This window comes from Spermophilus citellus (assembly GCF_964194105.1).
Source record: "Spermophilus citellus genome assembly, chromosome: 15".
NCBI lineage: Eukaryota > Metazoa > Chordata > Mammalia > Rodentia > Sciuridae > Spermophilus > Spermophilus citellus.
Window position 1 is genome coordinate 68,354,117 of NC_138195.1, and position 21,835 is coordinate 68,375,951.

At 37.0% G+C, this 21,835-nt stretch overlaps 1 protein-coding gene across 2 annotated transcripts in view; it reads right to left on the bottom strand.

The window, feature by feature from the left end:
• HPSE2 (heparanase 2 (inactive)) overlaps positions 1–21,835 on the bottom strand; it is a 705,647-nt gene that overhangs the window by 246,466 nt on the left and 437,346 nt on the right. Inside the window, exons 4-5 of one of the 2 annotated variants that reach the window (XM_081268315.1) lie at positions 20,465–20,638; positions 7,156–7,327 (exon numbers count right to left, since the gene is read on the bottom strand). In XM_081268315.1, coding sequence (XP_081124441.1) covers positions 7,156–7,327; positions 20,465–20,638 — 346 coding nt within the window. The remainder of the gene's footprint in view (positions 1–7,155; positions 7,328–20,464; positions 20,639–21,835) is intronic. The other variant, XM_081268316.1, reaches the window with a different exon arrangement.

The following is a 21,835-nucleotide window of genomic DNA, read 5'->3' on the forward strand; positions in this document are numbered from 1 at the left end:
CTGATTGACCGTGGTAAATATGGACCTGGCAGAGTGGACTGTGAATAAAGTAATGGAGCTGAGGCATTGTCCACAACCAAGGGGAAAGGTGGCAGCAGCAGTGTGGAGAAAATGGAGAAACTGCCTGAGGAGCTGTGCACACAGCCACTGGAGCCATGAGATCAATGTTTCTTACAGCTCTGAGAGCAAACAGTGACGCAGCTTTACCAGAGACTGCCAAGATGAGGGAGTTGTGAGATATGGAAGAGGCCTTGGAAACCAGAGTAAGATCACTGGAGGAGGATCTCTGTCCTTGGAAACACCCCTTGGCCTCCCCAGAGAGCTGATGGAGTCTGGGGAGGAGGAGGAAGAAGATTAACCTATAAGCCCAGCTAATGGTAATACAGAAAGTGAAACAACAGCAGCCATGTCTCAAATGAGCAGCCACTGACAGTGCCAGCCCAGTTAACCAAGTTCACCACATTCTGCCTGTCAAGCAAAGTTGGTGGACTTGGGAAAATAATTTGGACAGAGGCCAAGAGAGCCCCTGGCTGCTTTGATGTTATACCTGTGAGACTTAAGGGCACTGGTAGCCGACAGAGGCAAGACACCCTATGTGTTATACATTATTGATCCTGCACAACCGTGTGACTTAGAAGTGCCACAACCTTGTGACTTAGCAGAGGCCAAGAGAGAGCCTAGGTGTGCCAGGAGCCAGCAGCAGCCAAGAAAAAGACCAGATGTTCTAGGAGCTGGCAGAGATAAGAGACTTCAGGAGATGCCTAGGTCTTATTACTTATGTAACTGAACCAGAAAGAAGCAAATACCTTGGAAGCACTTACACTGCCTAGTGTTTGGTACACTGATGATGCCAGCCATGGACAACTGCCTGTGTGGATGTTGGTAGCTGTGGGACCAGAGACAGACCCTGTCTAGTTTAATATCAGTACAAGACAAACAGTCAGTGAGCTGAACTAACTGGTGATAGCAAATGAAGAATCCTCCACAGTGGGATGTATGACAGTTGTGTGGTGTATTGGGGGCAAGTTCTGTGGCAAGAGCTTTGAGAGCTAAACCAACAGGAACTGGTGACTGTAGGTTGTGTTACTGGTCATGCTCCCTGACTAGCCCAGGGAATGATGGTTAGGATGTGGTGGTTAGGGCAGGCACCTTTCACCAATTGGGCATCTTGGTTGCATCACTGCCTACAGCATACAGGTGTGAAAACTATGTGGAACCTAGCCAAACAGTGGAGTCTGCCTTTAATGCAGAGTACCCTAGTGGTTTGTGCCCAGGAATATCCACACCTCCGATGCCTTGAAATCACAGATGGCCAGGTAATGCATGGATGCGTGCTCTTGACACAATGGCAGGTTTACCACATTGGCCCTTTACCAAAGTCAGAAATGGGCCATGTTTGCCTTGATGACAGGGGATATGGCTACAGGCTTGTTGTTTGCCTGGCCCAGTAATCAAGCAAATCTGAGTACTATGGTTCATGGCCTGACTGTTTTGACGGCCTTATATGGTCAACCTATCACAACAGAGTGTGATCAAGGCACCCATTTCATGGGTCAGGATGTGCATGGTGACTCTTGTACTTAGTTGCAGATTCAATGGAAGCTGCACCTCCCATATCATCCACAGGCTGCAGGCATGATAGAAAGACATAATGGCCTGCCTAAGAGAGGACTTAGGACTGCAGTCAACTCACCTGCTAGGAAGGAGTCGTCTTAGTGTCTGGGGACAGTTGTGAGAGCTCTGAATAACCATCCCTGATGAGAAGCCCAGCTCCTGTGGAGGCTTTGCTGCACTGCACAGCAGCATCAATACAGGTTCAGGTGACAACAAAGAATGTTGTACTTAAGTCTGGGTTTGGAAAGGAAGAGGATGTTCTTTTGCCTGATCCCACTGGATTGAATAGAAGGAAACTGTGGATTCAACATGGCCCTGGACAATAAAGTCCTCCCCTGACCTTCCCTGGGTAGCTCTGTTAGTCCCATGGGGATAAGGTTTAGAATGTGATCTCCTTGTGCCACCATGGGTGACTAGTGAATGCCTCCCAACGCACACACATGTATCTTGGCCAGATCCTGCATGTGGGACACAGATTTTAAAAGGTACCTTTGTTATTTCCCTTTGACCAATTATGAGCTACCCAGTGCTGGGTGCACACAGAGTCTGCTGAAATTCAGGACCAAGCTGTATGAGTATATGGTATCACCACCCAGGGAGGCCTCTGCAGGCAGCCCCTGGGTTTTCCTGGGACTAAAAGTTGGCCTGACTTCTCCAAGATGTATAGGATTATCTGTACTAGTCCCTCTAACTGCATTGTCCTTTTGTCTATAGGTGTGCCCTCACCAACACTATTGTGAACTGGGCACATGCCTATGCCAGAGTAGCAAACACCTCCGCCTGCTGCATATGCTCTGAAGTGCCTGTGAGTCCTACTGCCAGACTACTCAAGGGACAGCCAGACTATGTCCCTTGACAACTGACATGGCTGGAAAAGACTTTTATTGCCACAACAACATGGGATAAAACCAGTTTTTAGTAATCCTAGGTAATGGGGCTTGTTTGCTGTTTGTATGCTGTGGCGGCTTATATAGCTGTTAATGCATATGGATGCAGTGCTGTGGCCTCCTCACTAAGGGAACTTGTAGAAGACTTAAAACGCTTAGAATGGATTGTTGGGCAGGCCCAAGACGGCTACAGTTAAGCTCCCTCACTGAGCCTTACTATGAGGCCAAGGTCATGAACATCCTGATTCAGCTTATGTACTCAAGGTCATAAACATTTGCTTGTGAGCATATACCCACTTATGTAACCTGCTGGCAATGTGCCTTGTTTCTCTGACCTGCATATAGAAAAGATCTGTGGAAATGGCTCAGGAGGATAATGGAACTGGCTGGGCTAATGAAGCTGGAGCTGGAGGCTGGGGGCTGCTGCTGCCTTATGAATAAAGAAGGCCTACTATTCCAACTGCACCTTGCATCATCTCCCCCTGCTGTGACTCTGAATCTGTTTCCCAGGGTCTGAGTCTCCACCCCCAAAAACATCTCTGTCGCATCGTTATGGTCCTATCCAACACACCATCACATCCCATGGATTCTACTGTTAACAGTATATTGTACTGCCACCATCCTAGTCTAGGTCCCATCATTCTTTTTTTTTTCATTTTTTTTATTGGTTGTTCAAAACATTACAAAGCTCATGACATATCATCTTCCATACATTTGATTCAAGTGGGTTATGAACTCACATTTTTTACCCCAAATACAAGTTGCAGAATCACATCGGTTACACATCCACATTTTTGCATAATACCATATTAATGACTGTTGTATTTTGCTACCTTTCCTATCCCCTACTATCCCCTCTCCCCTTCCCTCTCATTTTCCCTCTCTACCCCATCTGCTGTTGTTTAATTCTCTCTCTCTGCATTGCTGCAGAAACCTTCTCACTGATTTTCCTGCTTTCTGTCCAACCCAATTGCCACATACTAGGCACAACATACTAGTTATGGGATAAATCTGATGATTTCTTTCCCCAGCTTAAAAACATTCAGCGTTTTTCTGAATGTGCTTAGAAGAAATTGCGAGCCCTTCATTATGCCTTTTAGCTCCTATATAACATGAGTCCTAGTTTCTTTTCTAGCTATATCTTTTGTTAGCCAACCTAGCCACTTTTTCATCTTCAGGGCCTTTGCACATGCTTTTCATTCTAACAAAAACACTGATACTTTTCACTTTGTGTAGTTAACATCTATTCATCCTTTAAATTAGACCTTAAATACCTCTCATCCTCCCCTTATATGTCACTTGAGGTAACCCTTCCATGACTTCCCTAACTTAAGTACAGCACTTATACTCACTCACAGAACCATGTATCTCTCCTTGGTATTAGCTTAGTTTTAAGTTTAGTTGATTAATGCCTATGTCTCCCTTAACTCAGCAAATCACTCTGTGCAGGTAGAGAATGTTTTTGTTTTTATTATTTTATTACCAGTTCCTAATATTGTACCCAGAATATAGCTTCTCAAGAAACATCTGCAGGGGGCTGGGGATGTGGCTCAAGCCGTAGCGCGCTCGCCTGGCATGCGCGGGGCATTGGGTTCGATCCTCAGCACCACATAAAATAAAATAAAGATGTTGTGTCCACCAAAAACTGAAAAATAAATATTAAAAAATTCTCTCTCTCTCTCTCTCTTTAAAAAAAAGAAAAAAGAAACATCTGCAGAACAAATGTATGAGTACTAGAGTGTCACGCTACTGAAAGGATGTTGTAGGTCCTGTGAAAATATATTAATCTAATAATTAAAGAACGATAATCTAAAAGAATAACCATGTGAACTTAATGATAGAGTCATTAGCTTTGCTTGATTATTTATCTAAGAAATGTGAGTAACATTCTACACTCATGATCCTTATCCCCTAATTATAATAGGCAAAATGAAACCAACCTGTCCATCTCCTCCACTGCACACATACACAGAATAATTTCAAACTTCAGTGAAAGTATGCAAAGGGAAGCTCAGCTGATCTGTGGGTAAGGTCATGAATTTTTTTTTTACAAAAAAAGTAGAAGTTGCTCCTGAGACGAAAGGTGTTTCAGTCAGCTTTTTGTTTTTGTTGTTGTTGTTGCTGCTGCTGTGACCAAAAGACCTGACAAGAACAATTTTAGAGGAAGAAAACTGTATTTGGCACAGGTGGTTTTAGAGGTCTCAGTCCACAGATGGCTGACTCCATTGCTCTGGGCCTGAGGAGAGGCAGAAATCCATGGGGGAAGGGTGTGGAGGAGGAAAGCACTGCAGGACAGGATAATCAGGAAATCAGGAATGGGTGGGGGAGAAAGAGAGAAGCTCCTCTCACAAGGGATACAATATAAACCCCAAAGGCATGCTCCCAGTGACCTAGCTCCTCCAGCCACACCCCACATGCCTACAAGTTAATTCAAATCAATAGATTAACACACTGATTAGGTGAATGCTCTTCTAAACCATTTGTTTCACCTCTAAACCTTTGTCCATTCTCACACATGAGCTTTTAAGGGACACCTCATATCTAAATCATAACAGAAGGCAAGAAGAGAAGAGTGGGGAAGACAGCGGCATTGAAATAAGGGTGGCTACCCTTGAACTATTTGAGTGTCTTCACTCAGCCTTGAGCCAGGAGATTTGGTTTGGCATTGCAAGTTATTTTGTAGCTTGTGGGTAGCCACAAAGGAGATAAGCACACACCCTTAGCCTTGAGCGATGGAGGTGTTGAACTGGCTTCAGGTGGACCTCACCTCCGCTCAGCCTGGGAATGAAGCTCTGGGAGTGGATGTCACTCAATGAGATGGGATACACCCCCCTGAAGCCCAATCCCTTGCCTCATTTGGGTTTCTTCAATAAATAGGATGGTGGCATAGTCTCTCTCTTTCCAACAGACCTTTAAGGTCAAGAGCCGTCCCTGATTCCTGCAAGTAAAAGGTATTTCTGTGCGTTGGGAGCTTCTTTCCCGTTTTTTTTTTTTTTTTTTTTTTTTTTTTTTTTTTTTTTTTTTTTGCTTTTAAATTATTTTATTGTTGGTTGTTCAAAACATTACATAGTTCTTAATCCGTTTTCTAGTTATTGATGTAGCCAGCGCTTGTGAACCCAGCTCAGGTCACCAGCCGCGCTAGCTCCCAGTAGTGGCTCCTCCCACTTAATGGATTACACAATGCATATGACCTCAGTCTTTGCTGGGCCTGGGAGAGAGCTGCAGTAGCTCCATCCGTAACCCATTGGGCCTCCTACCTTAAAAGGCAAAGAACATTATATGGAAAAACCTTTGATGCTTCTCTCATATAAAAAAGCAAACGTGGGCTCTCTCTTTCCAGTGTGGAAGCTCCACCCCTAAGATCAAAGAGTCGACCCACCCTCCCTTTTCAAAAGTACTTTCTGTGTGCTTTTTTTTTTTTCACCTTCTTTTCTTAGCTTTATTTCACAGCCAACCTGCATCATGTAGAGGAAACCCAAATTCCACCAGCCCCAGGGACGTGAGTGAGAAAAACACCTAAAATTAAATTTCAATTTGTTAATGTTGCTACAGTATGAATCCTTTTGCCTTTTCAAACCTTCAGTAATGTTTAATCTTTTTATAAGCTTCTATCAAGAACCAAAAAAAAGAGAAATCACAAGGGCCATCAAGCTATAAGGGCCATTCAGGAGACAAAGTTTTCCTTTTCCTTGTATATCTCTGTTTCTACTTGTATATCATTTCTCTAACTTCACTTGGTCTGTGCACATCACTAGAAAAAGTCTTACTTATCTTTGATTTGTAGGAATAACCTTTCCTATTCCCGACTATTGCAAAATGCCATTTACAATGTGTGCCTTGGTACACAGGGTACTGTGTTCCAGAAGAGCTCCCAAATCCCCCAATCTCATTGCTCCCACCCCTCCTGCTCTAGTCTCTAATTTGGATCTTGATTAAAGTTGTATCTATCTTCAGCCTTCCTCATACCACAGTGGGTCCCTGTAATGTAATTCTACATGTTTATTGGTAATAAATTCATGGTCAGGCATTTCCTCTGACCCTGAATTATTGGTCCCAATGTACACAGATTATCCAGATCAAGTCTGGTCCACCATCAGGATTGAGGAAGAAGCATTGAACAGTATCTCATTATTATCATGCTTTAAAAAATGATTGTAAGATTAATTCAAAACCAAAGAAATCAAGTGGTAGCAATTCTCTAGAATATCTGCTAATAAATCTACCAGTTCAGTTGTTCTTTAATCTACAAATATTTGTAGTGCTTTTCAACTTTTTAATCTAGCTCTGCTTGTCAAACTTTACTTTTTATAGAGGCCATTAGAATAAAGTTTTGTTTTGCTCTGCTTTGCTTTTTATAAAATTCAAAATGATGGTATGTAACGCTATGATTAAATGTCATTTTCAAACAATGCATCCCTTCCAATCCATCCTAGAGATTGTGATGTGTCTCCCCCATTATACCACTCTCTTCTGACCATGGAAGTTCTTCCATTGTTTGATGAATAATCCCTAGTTTAGACTGGAGTAAGCCATTATGGAAAAAAAAAATCTCCTTTACTCTTAAGATTGAATATAACCAGGAAAAAGTACAAATACTTTAGATCATTACATTTAATGAACAATGTCATAAGGAAACCTAAATAATCTGACATACCCATCTAGGAGAGCAATGACGTTCTTCCTTGGACGCCCAATATTAGGGCCATATAAACTGGCTCTGGAGTAAATCCGGATGGGTTGCAAGAGGCTCTTCAGCTGGATGTAATCTTTTCCCAACTGGCTGCCATTCACAGCCCGGCCGTGCATGGTCCGATAGTTATTTGGCTCTAGGTTAAAAACAGACATGTGAGTTAACTTTGAGAAGAGCCAGACTCTGCCAACCCTTTCCTGTCCACAGACCTCTGCCTTTTCCTTAACAGAATGAATAAAATAACCAAAGAAAGGAAGTGTGGTGTATCTAAGTTGAAGAACTATCCCAGGAAAGAAGTCAATTTAGCAGTGTCCTCTTACCGTTTCACTCATTTCAAAGCAATCTTCACAAAAGATCACCTAATCCACAAAGGAGACCATGCTGATTTTCAGGCAATACTTCATAATGAATGGTATACTGGATTGAATAGTGTCCCCCAAAATTTATATCTACCAGAACTTCAGAACATGACATTATCTGGAAATAGGGTCCTTGAAGATGTAATCAATTAATATGCAGTCTCACTGGATTAGGGTCAGCCCTAAATTCACTGATTGCTATCTTTATAACAGAAAGGAGAAGGAAGTTTATACACACACACACACACACACACACACACACACAAGTATACCAGTCAGACCTGTAAACTGCCTAAATGTTGACTGTACTCCCCCCACTCCACAATCCACCTACAATCTACTGGCAAAAGATGGAAGCACAATCTCTGATCAAACATTGACCCACAATTAAGCTATATTGTGATATGCCTTCTTCACACCATCTCTTCTAACTCTGGAAGGCCTTCAGAGATGAGAATTTCTTCCATTGTTTGATGAAAAGTCCTCAATTTAGAGTGGGCTAGAGGGAATACCTAGAAGCTGGCCTTAAAAACGTTTTTAAATGATAAATTTAAAAAATGTAGAATTATCAGTAGCTACATAATGTGAGAGAGACAGACTCTATATAATTAGTCCATGTAAGTTTCTAAGCAAACAAACAAAAAGAAACAATAAAAACATCTCTGGTATGGAGGATTTATAATTTAGAGGTTCTCCAACATATTATCTAAAATATATTATTTTCAACAAAAAATTATGACATGCATAGAAATAGGAAAGTGTAACCCAAATATTGGGAGGGGGAGGGCTGTTCTAAGAAATTATTTCTTAAGAGGTCTTACTGTTACACTCGGCAAACAAGGACTTCAAAATTTCTATTATAAATACATTCAAAGAACTAAAGAGAATAATGAAGAATGAAAGGAAAGCATAATGTTATTGACTTATCAAATAGGAATATAAGAGAAATAAACCATAGAAAAGAAGGCAGATTCTTGAATTGAACTGACTCATCATAAGCAAGAGAACACAATGAGATTAATGGCTGAGTTTTTGCCAGAAACAATGGAGGCCTTAAGAGAGTGGGATGACACATTCAAAATACTGAAAGAAAAACCCTGTTAACCAAGAATTCTACATGCAGCAAAGTATTCTTCAGAACTGAATGCAAAATTTATATATTCCAAAAAAAACATGTGAGCAAATCTGTCTTATAAGATATTAAAAAGGAGGGCTGGAGATATAGCTCAGTTGGTAGAGTGCTTGCCTTGCATGCACAAGGCCCTGGGTTCAATCCCCAGTACCACAATAAACAAACAAACAAACAAATAAATAAATAAATAGGAAGTCCAGATTGAAAGGAAATGCCACATATGGCAATTCAAAACCACACAAATAGACAACATCAGTATAGGTAGTTATATAGGTAAATATAAAAGTTGAGAATATACATGACTTCGTTCTTCATTGAGTGACTTAAATGACACTTGCACAAAACAAATAGATAAAGTGTTGTTGGTCTTTATCATACAAAAACAAAATCCTAACAGAGTGACACATTTCAGATTCAAATAAACAAATAGATTGAAAGCAAAAGGATGGAAAAGGAGAAATATCATGCAAACAGTAACTATCAAGACAGTGGGAACAACTACACTTCTGAATATCAGCAAAATAGACTTTAAGAACAAATGTTACTAGAATCATTGCAGAACATTTTATAATGATAAAAGGGTATCTGGTAATGAGAATAAAGACCTCAATTTTTTCAAGAAGATATAGACATACCTAACAAAAACACCAAAATACAGGAAGCAAAATTGAAAAAATTGGAGAAATAGAAAATTCAAAAATATTACAAGGATACTTAGTACTACATTCTCTATAATGGATAACACAACTGGACGGAAAATCATCTAAGATATATAAGAGTTGAGTATCATCATTGGCTAATGAACTGCTTGATCTATAGAACATTCTACTGGACAACAGCAGGATACACTCTTCCAATGTAGGGTAGAACATGCTTCCATATATACCACATGATAAACCATAAAACAAATCTCATAAATTTTAAAGGATTAAAATCATGCAATGTATATGCTCTGACCACAACTGAATTAAACTAGAATCCAACACCCGAAATTTGAGAAATTTATTTGAAAACTAAACAAATAATCCATGGGTCAAAGAAGAAATCACAAGGAAATAAAAACTGGAGTGAAATAAAAATATAACATAAGAACATATGGGATGCAGCATAAGTGGTGGCTAGGGAAAATATTATAGTCAGAAATGAGGAATGATCTGAAACCAACAACCAAGGATTCTGCTGTAAGAATGAGAAAAATAAGAGAAAACTAAATCCAAAATAAGAAGAAGGAATAAAATAATAATTAAAAAATTAGAGTGGAAATCAATAGTATTCAAAAATAGAGACAAGTCAGTGAAAGCAAAATTGGTTCTTTAAAATGACAACACAATTGACACATGATTAGGCAGAGCCACCAAGGGAAAAAGAAGAGGCCACTGACTACCAAAATTAGGAACAAAAGAGGAAACACCATAAAGAACTTCGTAGTGATTAAATTGATACGGAAATACTGTGTACAACTTTATATCACTAATTTAGGCAGCTTAGGTAAAATGCAAAAATTTCAAGAAAGACACAATTTATTAAAACTGACTCAAGAAATATAAAGTCTAAATAGACATATAACAATTAAAATCAATGAATTAGTAATTTAAAAAAATCTTTTCATAAAGAAAGCCCAGACCCAGGTACATTAATTGGTGAATTCCATCAAATGTTTAAAGAAGAAATACCAATCCTTCATAAACTCTTCCAGAACATAAAGAGGTTACACTTCTCAACTCATATTATTCCCATTCCAAAGCCATTATGAGAAAACTAAAGATGAATATGTCTCTTAAATATAGATGCAAAAATCCCCATTCAAAAAAATATTTACAAATCAAATCCAGCAACACAGAAAGAGTATCATAAACCATGACCCAATAGGATTTATGCCAGAATGCAAGGTTGACTTAATATCAAAATCCAATTAATATAAATTACTATATTGATAGAATGAAAGACCAATATCATCACATTATCATCTCAATAGATGGGAACAAAAGCAGCTGGAAAAAGTCACCACCATTCCGAATAAGCACTCTCAATGCACCATGAATAGAAGGAACCCTCAGCCTGATAAGGGATATCAGAAAAAAACCTACAGTTAATATCATCATACCTAATGATGAGATACTGAATGTTTTCCACTAAGATTGGGAACAAGGCAAAAATGTGCTCTTGCCACTCACAGTCAACATTTGTACTAGATGTTCTAGCCAGTGCAGTTTCTCAAGGAAAAGAAATTAAAAGCATCCTAACTGGAAAGGAAGAAATAAAGCTGTCGTTACTCTCAAACAACATGATCTTTTTTGCAGAAAATCCTAAGGGATCCACACGGGTGGGGAAAAACTTTAAATATATAAAAACAAGTTCAGCAAGGTTGGAGAATATAAGAACAATTTATAAAACTGTTATTTTTAAATACTAGCAATACACAGTTCAAAAATAAAATTAAGAAAATAATTCCATTCACATTAGCATTAAAAATAATACATAAGAATAAACCTAGCAAAAGCAATGCAAATTGTATATGCTGAAAGCTAGAAAATATTGATTAGAGAAATTAAAATTAATCAATCGGGAGGCTGAGATGGAAGGACCATGAATTCAAAGCCAGTCTCAGCAAAAGCAAGGTGCTAAGCAATTCAGTGAGACCCTGTCTCTAAATAAAATATAAAATAGGACTGGACATGTGGCTTAGTGGTTGAGTGCCTCTGAGTTCAATCCCTAGTACTCCCCCCAAAATTAAATAAATGGGGAGATAACTTAGGTTCATGAATAGGAAGACACTAAATTAAGATGGTAAGTCTCCCCAAATTGATCTGTAGATTCAATACTCTATTAAAACCCTAGCAAGGTTTATCGAGGATATTAACAAGCTAGTTCTAAAATTTACATGGAAATACAAACATCCAAGAAAGCCAAACCAATTTCAAAAAAGCACAAAGTTGGAGAACTTAACACTTGACAATTTTAACACTGTAAAGATGTAAAAAGACAATATAGTCCTAACAGAAGAATAGAAATATAGATCAGTGGAACAGAAGTAAGAGTCTAGAAGTAGAACCACTTAAGTCAATTAAATTTTGACTAAAGGTGCTAAAGTAATTCAATTGGGAAAGAGGTTATCTTTTAAATAAAGTGTTGGGAAACTTGAAATCCACATGCAAAAAAAACTAATTTAGAACCTTACTTCATATCACATGCAAAACTTAACTCCTAATTGATTCATGCCCAATATAGGAGCCAAAACTACAAACTATAAAACTTAGAAGAAAATAAGGCAAAGAACCTCTGTGACTTTGGGTTAGGCAAAGAGATGACACCAAAAGCATGATCCATAAATTTTCTAAAATTTGATAAGCTGAACTTAATCAAAACTCAAAGCTTTTGTACTCCCAAAGATTCCATTAGCTAAGTGAAAAGATAAGTTATAAATGAGAAAAAACTGTTTTCAAGTCATATATTTGATTTAAAAAACATATTGAAAGTATATAAAGAATTCCTGGGCTGGAGTCGTGTCTCAGTGGTGGAGTGCTCACCTAGCACGTGTGAGGCACTGGGTTTGATCCTCAGCACCACATAAAAATAAATAAATAAATAAAGGTATTGTGTCCATTGTCAACTAAAAACAACAACAACAACAACAATAACAAAAAGAATTCCTACAACTCAATAATAGGATAAACTTTAAGTCAACATTACACCAAAAAAGTGCAAATGATTAATAAATACATGAAAAGGGACTCACTATCATTAGTCACCAGGAGTGTGCAAATTAAAATTATATTAAGATACTACTTCAAACCTACTTGAATGGCTATAATGAAAATGATAGACAATAATTAATCATGCCAAAGATGTAGAAAACTGGAACCCTCATACACTGGTGACAGAAATGTGAAAAGGAACTTCATAAACTTTGGAAAAGTATTTTGTAAAATAGTTTGACCACCTCTTAAAAAATGAAAATAAATTTATCCTAAGACCTACTAACTCTGCCCCTCTTAGGTTATTTTCCTAAGAAAGAGATGAAAGCTTTATGGGGATCTTTTGAGGGTGATGAAAGTTTCCAGAAGTGGAAATGATTGTATAAATCTTTAAATTTATTAAGAATAATTTAATTATCAAATGAAAAGAAGGGATGGGAAGTAAAGGAACTGTTATGGTTTGGTTATGAAGTATCCCCCAAAGGCTCATGAGCTTAAGGGTTGGTTTCCAGTGTAGCCATGTTCAGAGGGGGGGCTTTGGGGAAGTGATTGATTCATGAGGGCTCTCATCTCATCAATGGATCGATCCACTGAGAGATTCACAGCTGAATAGACTATTGGGAGGTGCTGGAAATTATAGGAAGTGGACTCCAGTTGCAGGAACCAGTCCTTGGGGGCATACTATGGGGACTATACTTTTTCCCTAGCCCCTTCCCCTTTCTGTTTCCCAGCCGTCATGCTCTGAGCAGCTCTATTCTGCCACATCTTTCTACCATGATGTTCTGCCTAACCTCAAACCCAAAGCAGCGTAGCCAGCCATCTATGGACTGAAACCTTAAAACCATGAGCCCAAATAAATCTTTCCTCCTCTCAGGTATTTGTCATAGTGATAAAAAGCTGACTAACACAAAGACAAATGGTAGACATAAAAATGTTCTCTAATAGTAAGAAAAGGAAACAAGGGGTCATAACTATCTTCATATTTACACTAATTTATTGTTAGAAAAACAATAGAGTCAAATTGAACATTTAAGTTTGAATTACTAAAGGGCAAAAATGGTGTGAGAGAAAAGACAATAATCAATTGTTTCCAAGTGCTATTTAATATTTATCTCCTTTACCAAGAGGTAAGCAGCTATATCTGTTATTTACTATTGTGTCTCTCCAACCTAAAAAACATATTAGACAATCAAAAAACATTTGTTGAGTTAATGAAAGGTAGACAAAATGAAGAAAGCCAAGGAGTCTAATACTATTAAAATAAAACAAAATAACCCCCCACCCCCAAACAAAAAAAATCATAGGGTAATAGAAAAAGATTTCTATTAGAATTCTCAAGTTCCTAGTATAGATTTAACATTTACTGCTGCTTTTAGAAATTCACATCACTTCTCTGAAGTATATATTTTTTCTTATATAACATTTACTTTATCTAGCACCTTATTTAGTTAGCGTTTTGAGATCCATTAGAAGAGTCTATTTGGAAGTGCTACATGAACTAAATACTATGCACTATATTGTGCACTATAGGATGATGATAGTTAATAATCACAAATGTAAAACTCCTAAGGAAATCTTCTGTCACTAGTCAGTGGTAAGGAATATGCATTGTTATGCCCTTCAAAATAAAAATAAACAGATGAAATTTTGTGGTGATGGCTTTATTGAGATATAATTCATATGCCATAAAAATTTGGAGATTCTATGTATATAATTCAGTTGTTTCTAGTATATTATACAGTTATGCAATCATAACAAAATGTGGAACGTTTTAATCATCCCAGATTAAACCCCCATGCCCCTGCTTTCCTCCCTCCCTCCCATTAGGCAACCATCAATCCACTTTCTATTTACATAAATTGTCTATTCTGGACATGTCACATAAAGGGAATGATACAATATGTGTTTTTTTATGACTGTCCTTTTAATTTAATGTTATCTTTTCCAGATTCATCCATATTATAGAATGTGTCCAACCATAATTCATTACATTTTATAGGTTATAAATAGACATGCCTATTTGTAATGATGGATGCATAATATTATGACCCTTTTAGAACATGGAGTAATAATATTGCATTCGATGGCTATGCCACATTTTATTTACATTCCAACTGATGGAAATTTAGGCCATTTCTGTTTCTTTGCTATTACAAATAATACTGCTCTAAATAGTCACGTGTAGTTTTTCTTTGTGTGTGAACATATATTTTCATTTCTCTTGGATAAAAAGTACACCTAATAGTGGAACTGCTGGGTTATATGGTAACTCTGTCCAACTTTTGAAAGAACTACCACACTGTTTTCTGTAGCAGCTGTACCATTTTACATTCCCATGTGTCAGGGTTCTACTTCCTCCACATTCTTGTCATTCTTGTCTCCAACACTTGTCATTTTCTATTTTTTAAAAATATGGTCATCCTAGTAAGCATGAAGTGAAATCTAAGTGTGGGTTTTGATACACTTTTTCATTGATGTTGAACATCTTTTCATGTGTTTATTGGCCTTATGTATACCTTCTTTTTTTTTTTAAGTTGTCATATGATTTTAATTTATCTTGGCAAAACAATATGATGATGACAAGGAAATTATTTCAGATATCTTTTAAAAAGTCACAAATTCCAGATTTTAACTCCCCCAGTCTCAAAACAAACCAACAAAAAACTCAAAACTTAATTTGCAAATTAATATTTAAGAGAAACATCTTCATTTGAAATATAAATATGAAATTGAGGTATCCACATGAACCACACTTACAGGACTTGTTTACTTGTTTTTGTATACCTTCTTTAGAGGCATGTCTATTTATAACCTTCGTTCAACAATATTCTTTTAACTGCTTCTTTTGTTGTCCTTAATACAAAGTGAAACCAATATAGTAAATGCTGTTCATATTTCCAAGAAGTTGGTTTTCATCATGGCTCACAGTAAACTTTCTTAACTAATGCACTTATTTTTATTTTTAGAGCAATTTTAAGTTTATAGAAAGTTATTGAACAGTACAGAGAGTAGCTTGTCCGCCACCCCAACACTTTCCCCTATTATTATGATGCCTTCTTGTACTATATTTGTTACAATTAATAAATTAATTCTGGTATATTATTTTGCAACTAAAGTCCATAGTTTACATTAGGGTTTATTCCATATTCTAAAAGGGTTATAATATTATGCATCCATTATTACAACATCACATAGAATAAATTCACCATATGAGAAACCCCGCAAGCTCAGTGTATTCATTCCTCTCTTTCTTTATCTGTCCTGCTCATCCTCCCCTCCCTGCAAAGCCCTCCTGATCACAACTAAACTGCTTAACCTCTTTATACCGCTTTGCTTTTTTGGGAAAGCCACATAGTCTTAATCACAGCACACTCTTTTAAATGATATGGAATTTGGCCTCTCTTCCTGTGGTGTGTGTTCAATATAGGACCCCCCCCCCAAAAAAAAAATGATCAAATCAGGATTGCTATACCTTTTGACCTCATCTGGATAGAGAAATCACTAGTATGTCTTTGAGGTCACTGATGTGCTATTTAAAAAAAGCAGGCAAGAGTTCTATTAGACCATGTCAGGTGGCTGTGTCCCCTTTCACAGTAAATGATGCTGGGCAAAAAAAAGGCGGGTGTTTAGGAAATGAGTAGAAGGTGATGAAAAGTATTTATTATGTCCCTTAACATGTTTATTACATGGCAACAGTGACTCAGATTGGTGAAAATAACAAATATAGCCCTTGTCATACCAATGATTGATCAATAGCCCCCCACACACACACAGAGCAGCTACATTACAAGTGTTTTCCTTAACTACCTGACCATGACACTAACCAGAATTTAGGTGAGATACCTAAATTAGATATCTCATATAGATTCTCCACTATAATAATAAACTCAGATAAAGAACTTATGTAATTAAAATATTACTAACTTCCCTTAATAACCAAAGGATAATTAACTTAAGTGCTTACAAAAGTAAATGATGAATTTATCATAAATTATGTGCATCAATTTTTATTTTTAGCATATATTATTTGTCAGCTTATCAACTTCCCTGATTTATTATTTACTCCTTTCAAAGTATAAATGCTCTCTCCAGTTTTAGCACAGGAAGCTTTATGTAGTTCAACAGTTTTAAGATTATCCTGCTTTTACATTTAGGTAATAAACTTCAGGAGGCAAGAATCTTGATTCTGTTTATTAACTCTGTCCCAGGGTGCTCTGCCAAGCCAGACAGTAGAGAGCAGAGCAGGAGCTCTAATTTCCACCTCAACTTGGCATAATATTTTGCAAAGCACATATCCAATACATACATATGAAACACAAGAATGACTAAATGCCATGAGAGTATGCATGTGGACAAGAGTGTATGGGAAGGAACTGAGAGGAAGAAGGTGAAGGGGGTGAGAAGCCCACAGGGAGAGGGAAAGGAGAAGAGTAAGCCTCTTTTCCCTTCCTCTCCTTCTTTAACCATCAAACTATCACCTCTAAAAAGACAATTCTCTAAAGCTCTGATCTGTGACTTAGGCTCATAAATAGTTGCCAATGTATTTGAGGACTGTGGTTCAACCCTTGGCTTTTACAAGGCTATTATTGTTATATATACACAAGTACATGTGGTCAAATGTATAAATGTACATTTGATTTTAAATGTGCATAAATATATTATACAGTTATCCACATAATTGCAGAGTAAAAGCTCAATAGATGTTGAGTGAATAAATAAAACTGGACTTCCAGAATAAGCAGAATCATCATCTCTAAAGGGCTAAAATTGCTAAGGTAATAAATTTGACTTTATCAAATCACTCAAAGGACAGGCTCCAAGAACCTGAGTCATGAAATTAAAATCAGAGAATAATGGGTAAAGATATATAGGTGAGATGTAGGTATAAATATATGATACTGATTGAGTAATTAATTATGGTAGTTTCTACTTTCTTATAGAAATGGGCAGATCTGTTTGAGAAGCACATTTATAGTTCATAATGTATTGTGGTGGTCATTCAATTAAAGTTTTCACATTATCTTAAGGTAATTTTTATTATTTTCTCTCTTCTAAAGAGAGTTTGACTGAAATTCTTATATATGTCCACAGTTTGGGTCTCCACTTCAAATTTTTCTCAGTTTTTCCTTATTTTTGATTCATTGATGGTTAACCGAAATACAAAAGATTATAATCATCACCTACTTGATAAGTTGATAAATTAATCAGTTACAAAGTTTATAATTTATGGATATTTAAGGAAACATTTTTACCACAGAATGAAATATTGTATCAGGAAAGTCATTCTTTCATAGATTTTTGACATCCTAAATGTTCTTAAGCTTTATCTCTTGATATTACATATACCTTGCTTTGATATTCACTAATTTCAAAGGATTAAAAAAAGTAGGTTAGTCACTTGAAATTTAGCCTCTCTAGGAGAAGCAAACAAAGAAATGTCTATTTGGCTTTTCCAACACCAGATATTCTCTAAAGATAAAATGCTTGTTAACAGGGTATAAGTATATGGAAAGAATGAGTGATGAAGACTGACTTGAGATTGGAACATAAAGATTACACTACTACCTCTGTCCAAGACAAAATATGGTTACAAAGAAGAAATGGAAAGAAGACTGGGGAAATACGTTTAGGCCAGAGGATGACCATGCAGATCATTTCTGACAGAAATAACTGTGGGCAGAATACACTAGATACCAGAAAGGATATGATTCTAGCACAAGGAAAACTATTAGTAGTTGATAAATTAATTAAAGAAAGAACAAAATGATTATTGTTCAGTTCCTAAAAGGCAAGCTTAGATGGGCAGATAATTTATTAAAATCATATAAAAAATAGAAATGAAGTTTTTAAAAGAGTAGGTGGTGGGGATGGTGGGCGGGGTTTGACAATGCAGCTTAACTCTAGACTTCCTGACTACAGACAGAAAATTACCTACAGGAATGCTCTCAACAGCATTACTGCATTCTTTCCACCTCATTGAATGGATTTGATTATATTCCTATTTATTCTTATTTATATTCCTATTGTCTTATCTATGACAGAGCCTTTCCTTCTCATAAATGATTCTCTTCAAGGGCCTGAAGTGGCCTTCGTGAAGATAGGAATCAAGTGTTGAAGGGCTTAGTGACTAACATTCTTTTAAAGTAATTAGCTCCATCTCTGAGCTGTTTAGTGAGGGAAGAAGGTGAATGGGTAAGGGCAAGATCTCAGAAGAGATAAAGGTATATAGAAAGATGGGTCCTTCAACCCATCCTAACACCAAATTACTCCAAGTATGTCAACTGAATATTAAGTTTAACAAGCTCTCACACTCAGAGATCCCAAAACATCTAGAGGAATCATTTCCATCAATTGCTCATAGAGAAGTTTTAATTGCTTTAGACTTATCTATAACTAGTTGAGATTTTTTTACAAAACAGTTTTATTTAGGTATCACAGGATTTTTACAAAGTAAACAAATATAGACAGACTGAAGGCAGACCATGTACTGTGCTGTTCAGCAGAGGCTACAGCTCTCTACCTGAACTCTCCCCAGATTTCTCCCATTCTGAGGGAAGATGAAAGAAAAAAGAATGAAGGAGGAAACATTAAAGCTACATTCCCCGCATTCCAATTAATGCCTACTGATAAGAAAACAGGACATTATCCCTACAAGACCCTTCTCCTTTACCGTCTTATGAGAACTTCACATTCTGGAATGCAGTAAATTTATGTGTGAATATAAATCACATATGTGTGCATGTGCATACATACATACATACAAACAAATATGAATTAGCTACAGACATGCAAGGCCATGAACAAAAATGTTGAAATAAATTTGTAATAGTAATTTTAAGAAAAGTCTTTTGTTAGACCAAATTGTTTTTGTCTAAGTTTTGCCAAAAAGTCTTTTTTTTTAATTAGAGAAACAGAATTTTCAGATTTATAACTGTCCATAATTTTAACTAACTTATATCGATTGACTCAATATTAGAGAGTCATGGAATCTACAGAGTAGTGTATATATCATGCACAAACATATATTATTGAGAAAACATAATTTTGGAAATATCAAACTCTGCCATGGACTATTGTTTCATGGAAAGAACAATAACAGATGTTACACATACACCCACACAGTATAGAGCATGCACACGCACACACATACAAATAATTCAGTGGTTAATCAGGAATAGCTACATTATTTTCAGGACCCCATGCAAAATAAAAGTGTGAATCCCCTTTTTAAAAAGTTATAAAAATTTTCAAGATGGCAACAGCAGAACAGTAAACCAAGAATGAGTCTCTTCTAACAGGGGTCCTATATGACTACACAGGTTACATACACCTGAAAACAGTCTTGAGGTGGTACACGTCTATAATTCCGGTAGCTCAGGAGGCTGAGGCAGGAGGATTGAGAGTTCAAAGCCAGCCTCAGCAACTTAGCAAGACCCTAAACAACTTAGCGAGACCCTGTCTCAAAATAAAAAGTAAAAACAACTGGGGATGTGGCTCAGTCATTATGAGCCCCTGGGTACCAATCAGGGGAAAAACCTACCTTGATTAAACAGCTTACAAAATAAAATAGTGTTGAACAGATTTCTGTGTAGCAGAACTCCTCAGAGACTTTACATGCTAATGTACATTGTGAACCCTCAAGAGGTTCTTGTACCATACAGCATCCCTCAAATATATTTGAGCATAGCTCTTTTGAATTATGATTTTATAAGGATCATCTTGTAAGGCCAATATTCTGTAGAATGAACATTGTACATTGAAGCTCAGGCTGTGCTGAGAGTTTGTATTTAGTTTAACATCAACTTGTTAGTCACAAGTCACTGACCATATTTTCCCCATTTTTGTGCCATTTTCCTTATCTTTTAGAAAGATAACTGTAAATGCAAATGGCATGGCTTCACCAAGTCTACTGTCCTTAACTATTTGGTCTTTTGCTATATGCATATTTAACTCAGTGGACTAAATATCCCAAATAATTTCTGGACTAGTATGCTAGAGACGGTCTGATGATTGAGATTATATCCCAAACCAACTTATTTTCTTCTCCTTTATCTTGTCAATTCAGAGGAAATAATATCCTTACTTACCATTACCCAGTTCCCAAGAAATGTTGTACTTTTTGCTGGCGCTGTACTTCAACAGACTCAGGGCACTAGAACTGTTCCAGGAGTTATTGGGATTACGACGCAGTGCATTTAGAGCAAATATCAGGTGGAGTCCAGAGCAATCAGCAAAGTTATAAAGTTTGTCTAGAGACCTGGCTGGGAAGAAGCAGAGAAAGGCTTATAACTTTCAAATCAATATCCAACAAAAGGAAAATATTAGCTGCTAAAAAAAGGCCTTTCTATGAGCTTCCTGCTAATAAGAAATTGCACAAACAGGCTTCTAAAACGGACAATTTCCTTTTGGTGTGAGATGCAGTTTAAGGTGATTTTAGAAAGAAGCACAAAGGGGATTGGAGGTGTAGCTCAGTGGTAAAGTGCTTGCCTACCATGTGAGGCTCTGGGTTCCATACCCAGCACAAGCAAAAATAAATAAATAAATAAATAAAAATAAAAAGTAAAAGTAAAAACAATCAAAAAGCCCCCCGAGAATTCCAGAAGCTGCAAGTTGGCAATCATGTCTAACCTACTCTTTATTGTCATCTTATTTTGTTAACAAACAATTGAATTGCTGATGTTTAAAATGGGACAATTCCAGTGTAGCTGGATTTTTAACTTTTTCAGGAAAAATCAGAAGATCTGCCACTGTTGCATATCCTGCATGACATGGCAGGAATAGTGTCTGATGAGTCTTAGGAAAAAACTCAGCCTACCAGGACTTTCAAAAAATGTCAGTCAAGTCCATGTTTCTAATATTTTTGAGTATGGAAATACCATAACCATTACTAGGATATGCTCATTTCAAGCTGATCCCAAATAACATCAACTCTATAACCCCACGTGTCTCATAACCATCTCATTTCATTTCTGTTGCCATCATTCTTGTCTGGTCCTTGTTTCCAATTGCATGAATTACAACTGTGTCTGTATTTTCCTGTCTCCTTCTAGATTCTTCCCATCTTGCCAATAAATCTTCTCTCAATCACCCTTATCAGTTTCACTCACCCCTCGAAACCTTAGCATATTCTCAAAACCGTTTTCTTCCTCAGTTCAAGATCTCTATGAATCACCATTTTTTTTCCTACAATGTTAGGCATTTCTGTTTCTCTCAGGGTTCTTTGTTGATGTCAACCAGTTCAATGTATTATAGAATTCTATGACCTGTTGACTTTGCTCTAAATATTTTCCTCATTTGGCTTGCCCTTATTCAGTTTTGCAGCATATTCAGGTTTTACTTGTTCTTTTAGGCAGTGTTTCCTAAGGTATGGGTAACATGACTTCGGGTGACATGTTATTGTTAAAAATATTTTAGGTTAATAATTATGTACAGGGGTTCACATTATCTTCATATTCATT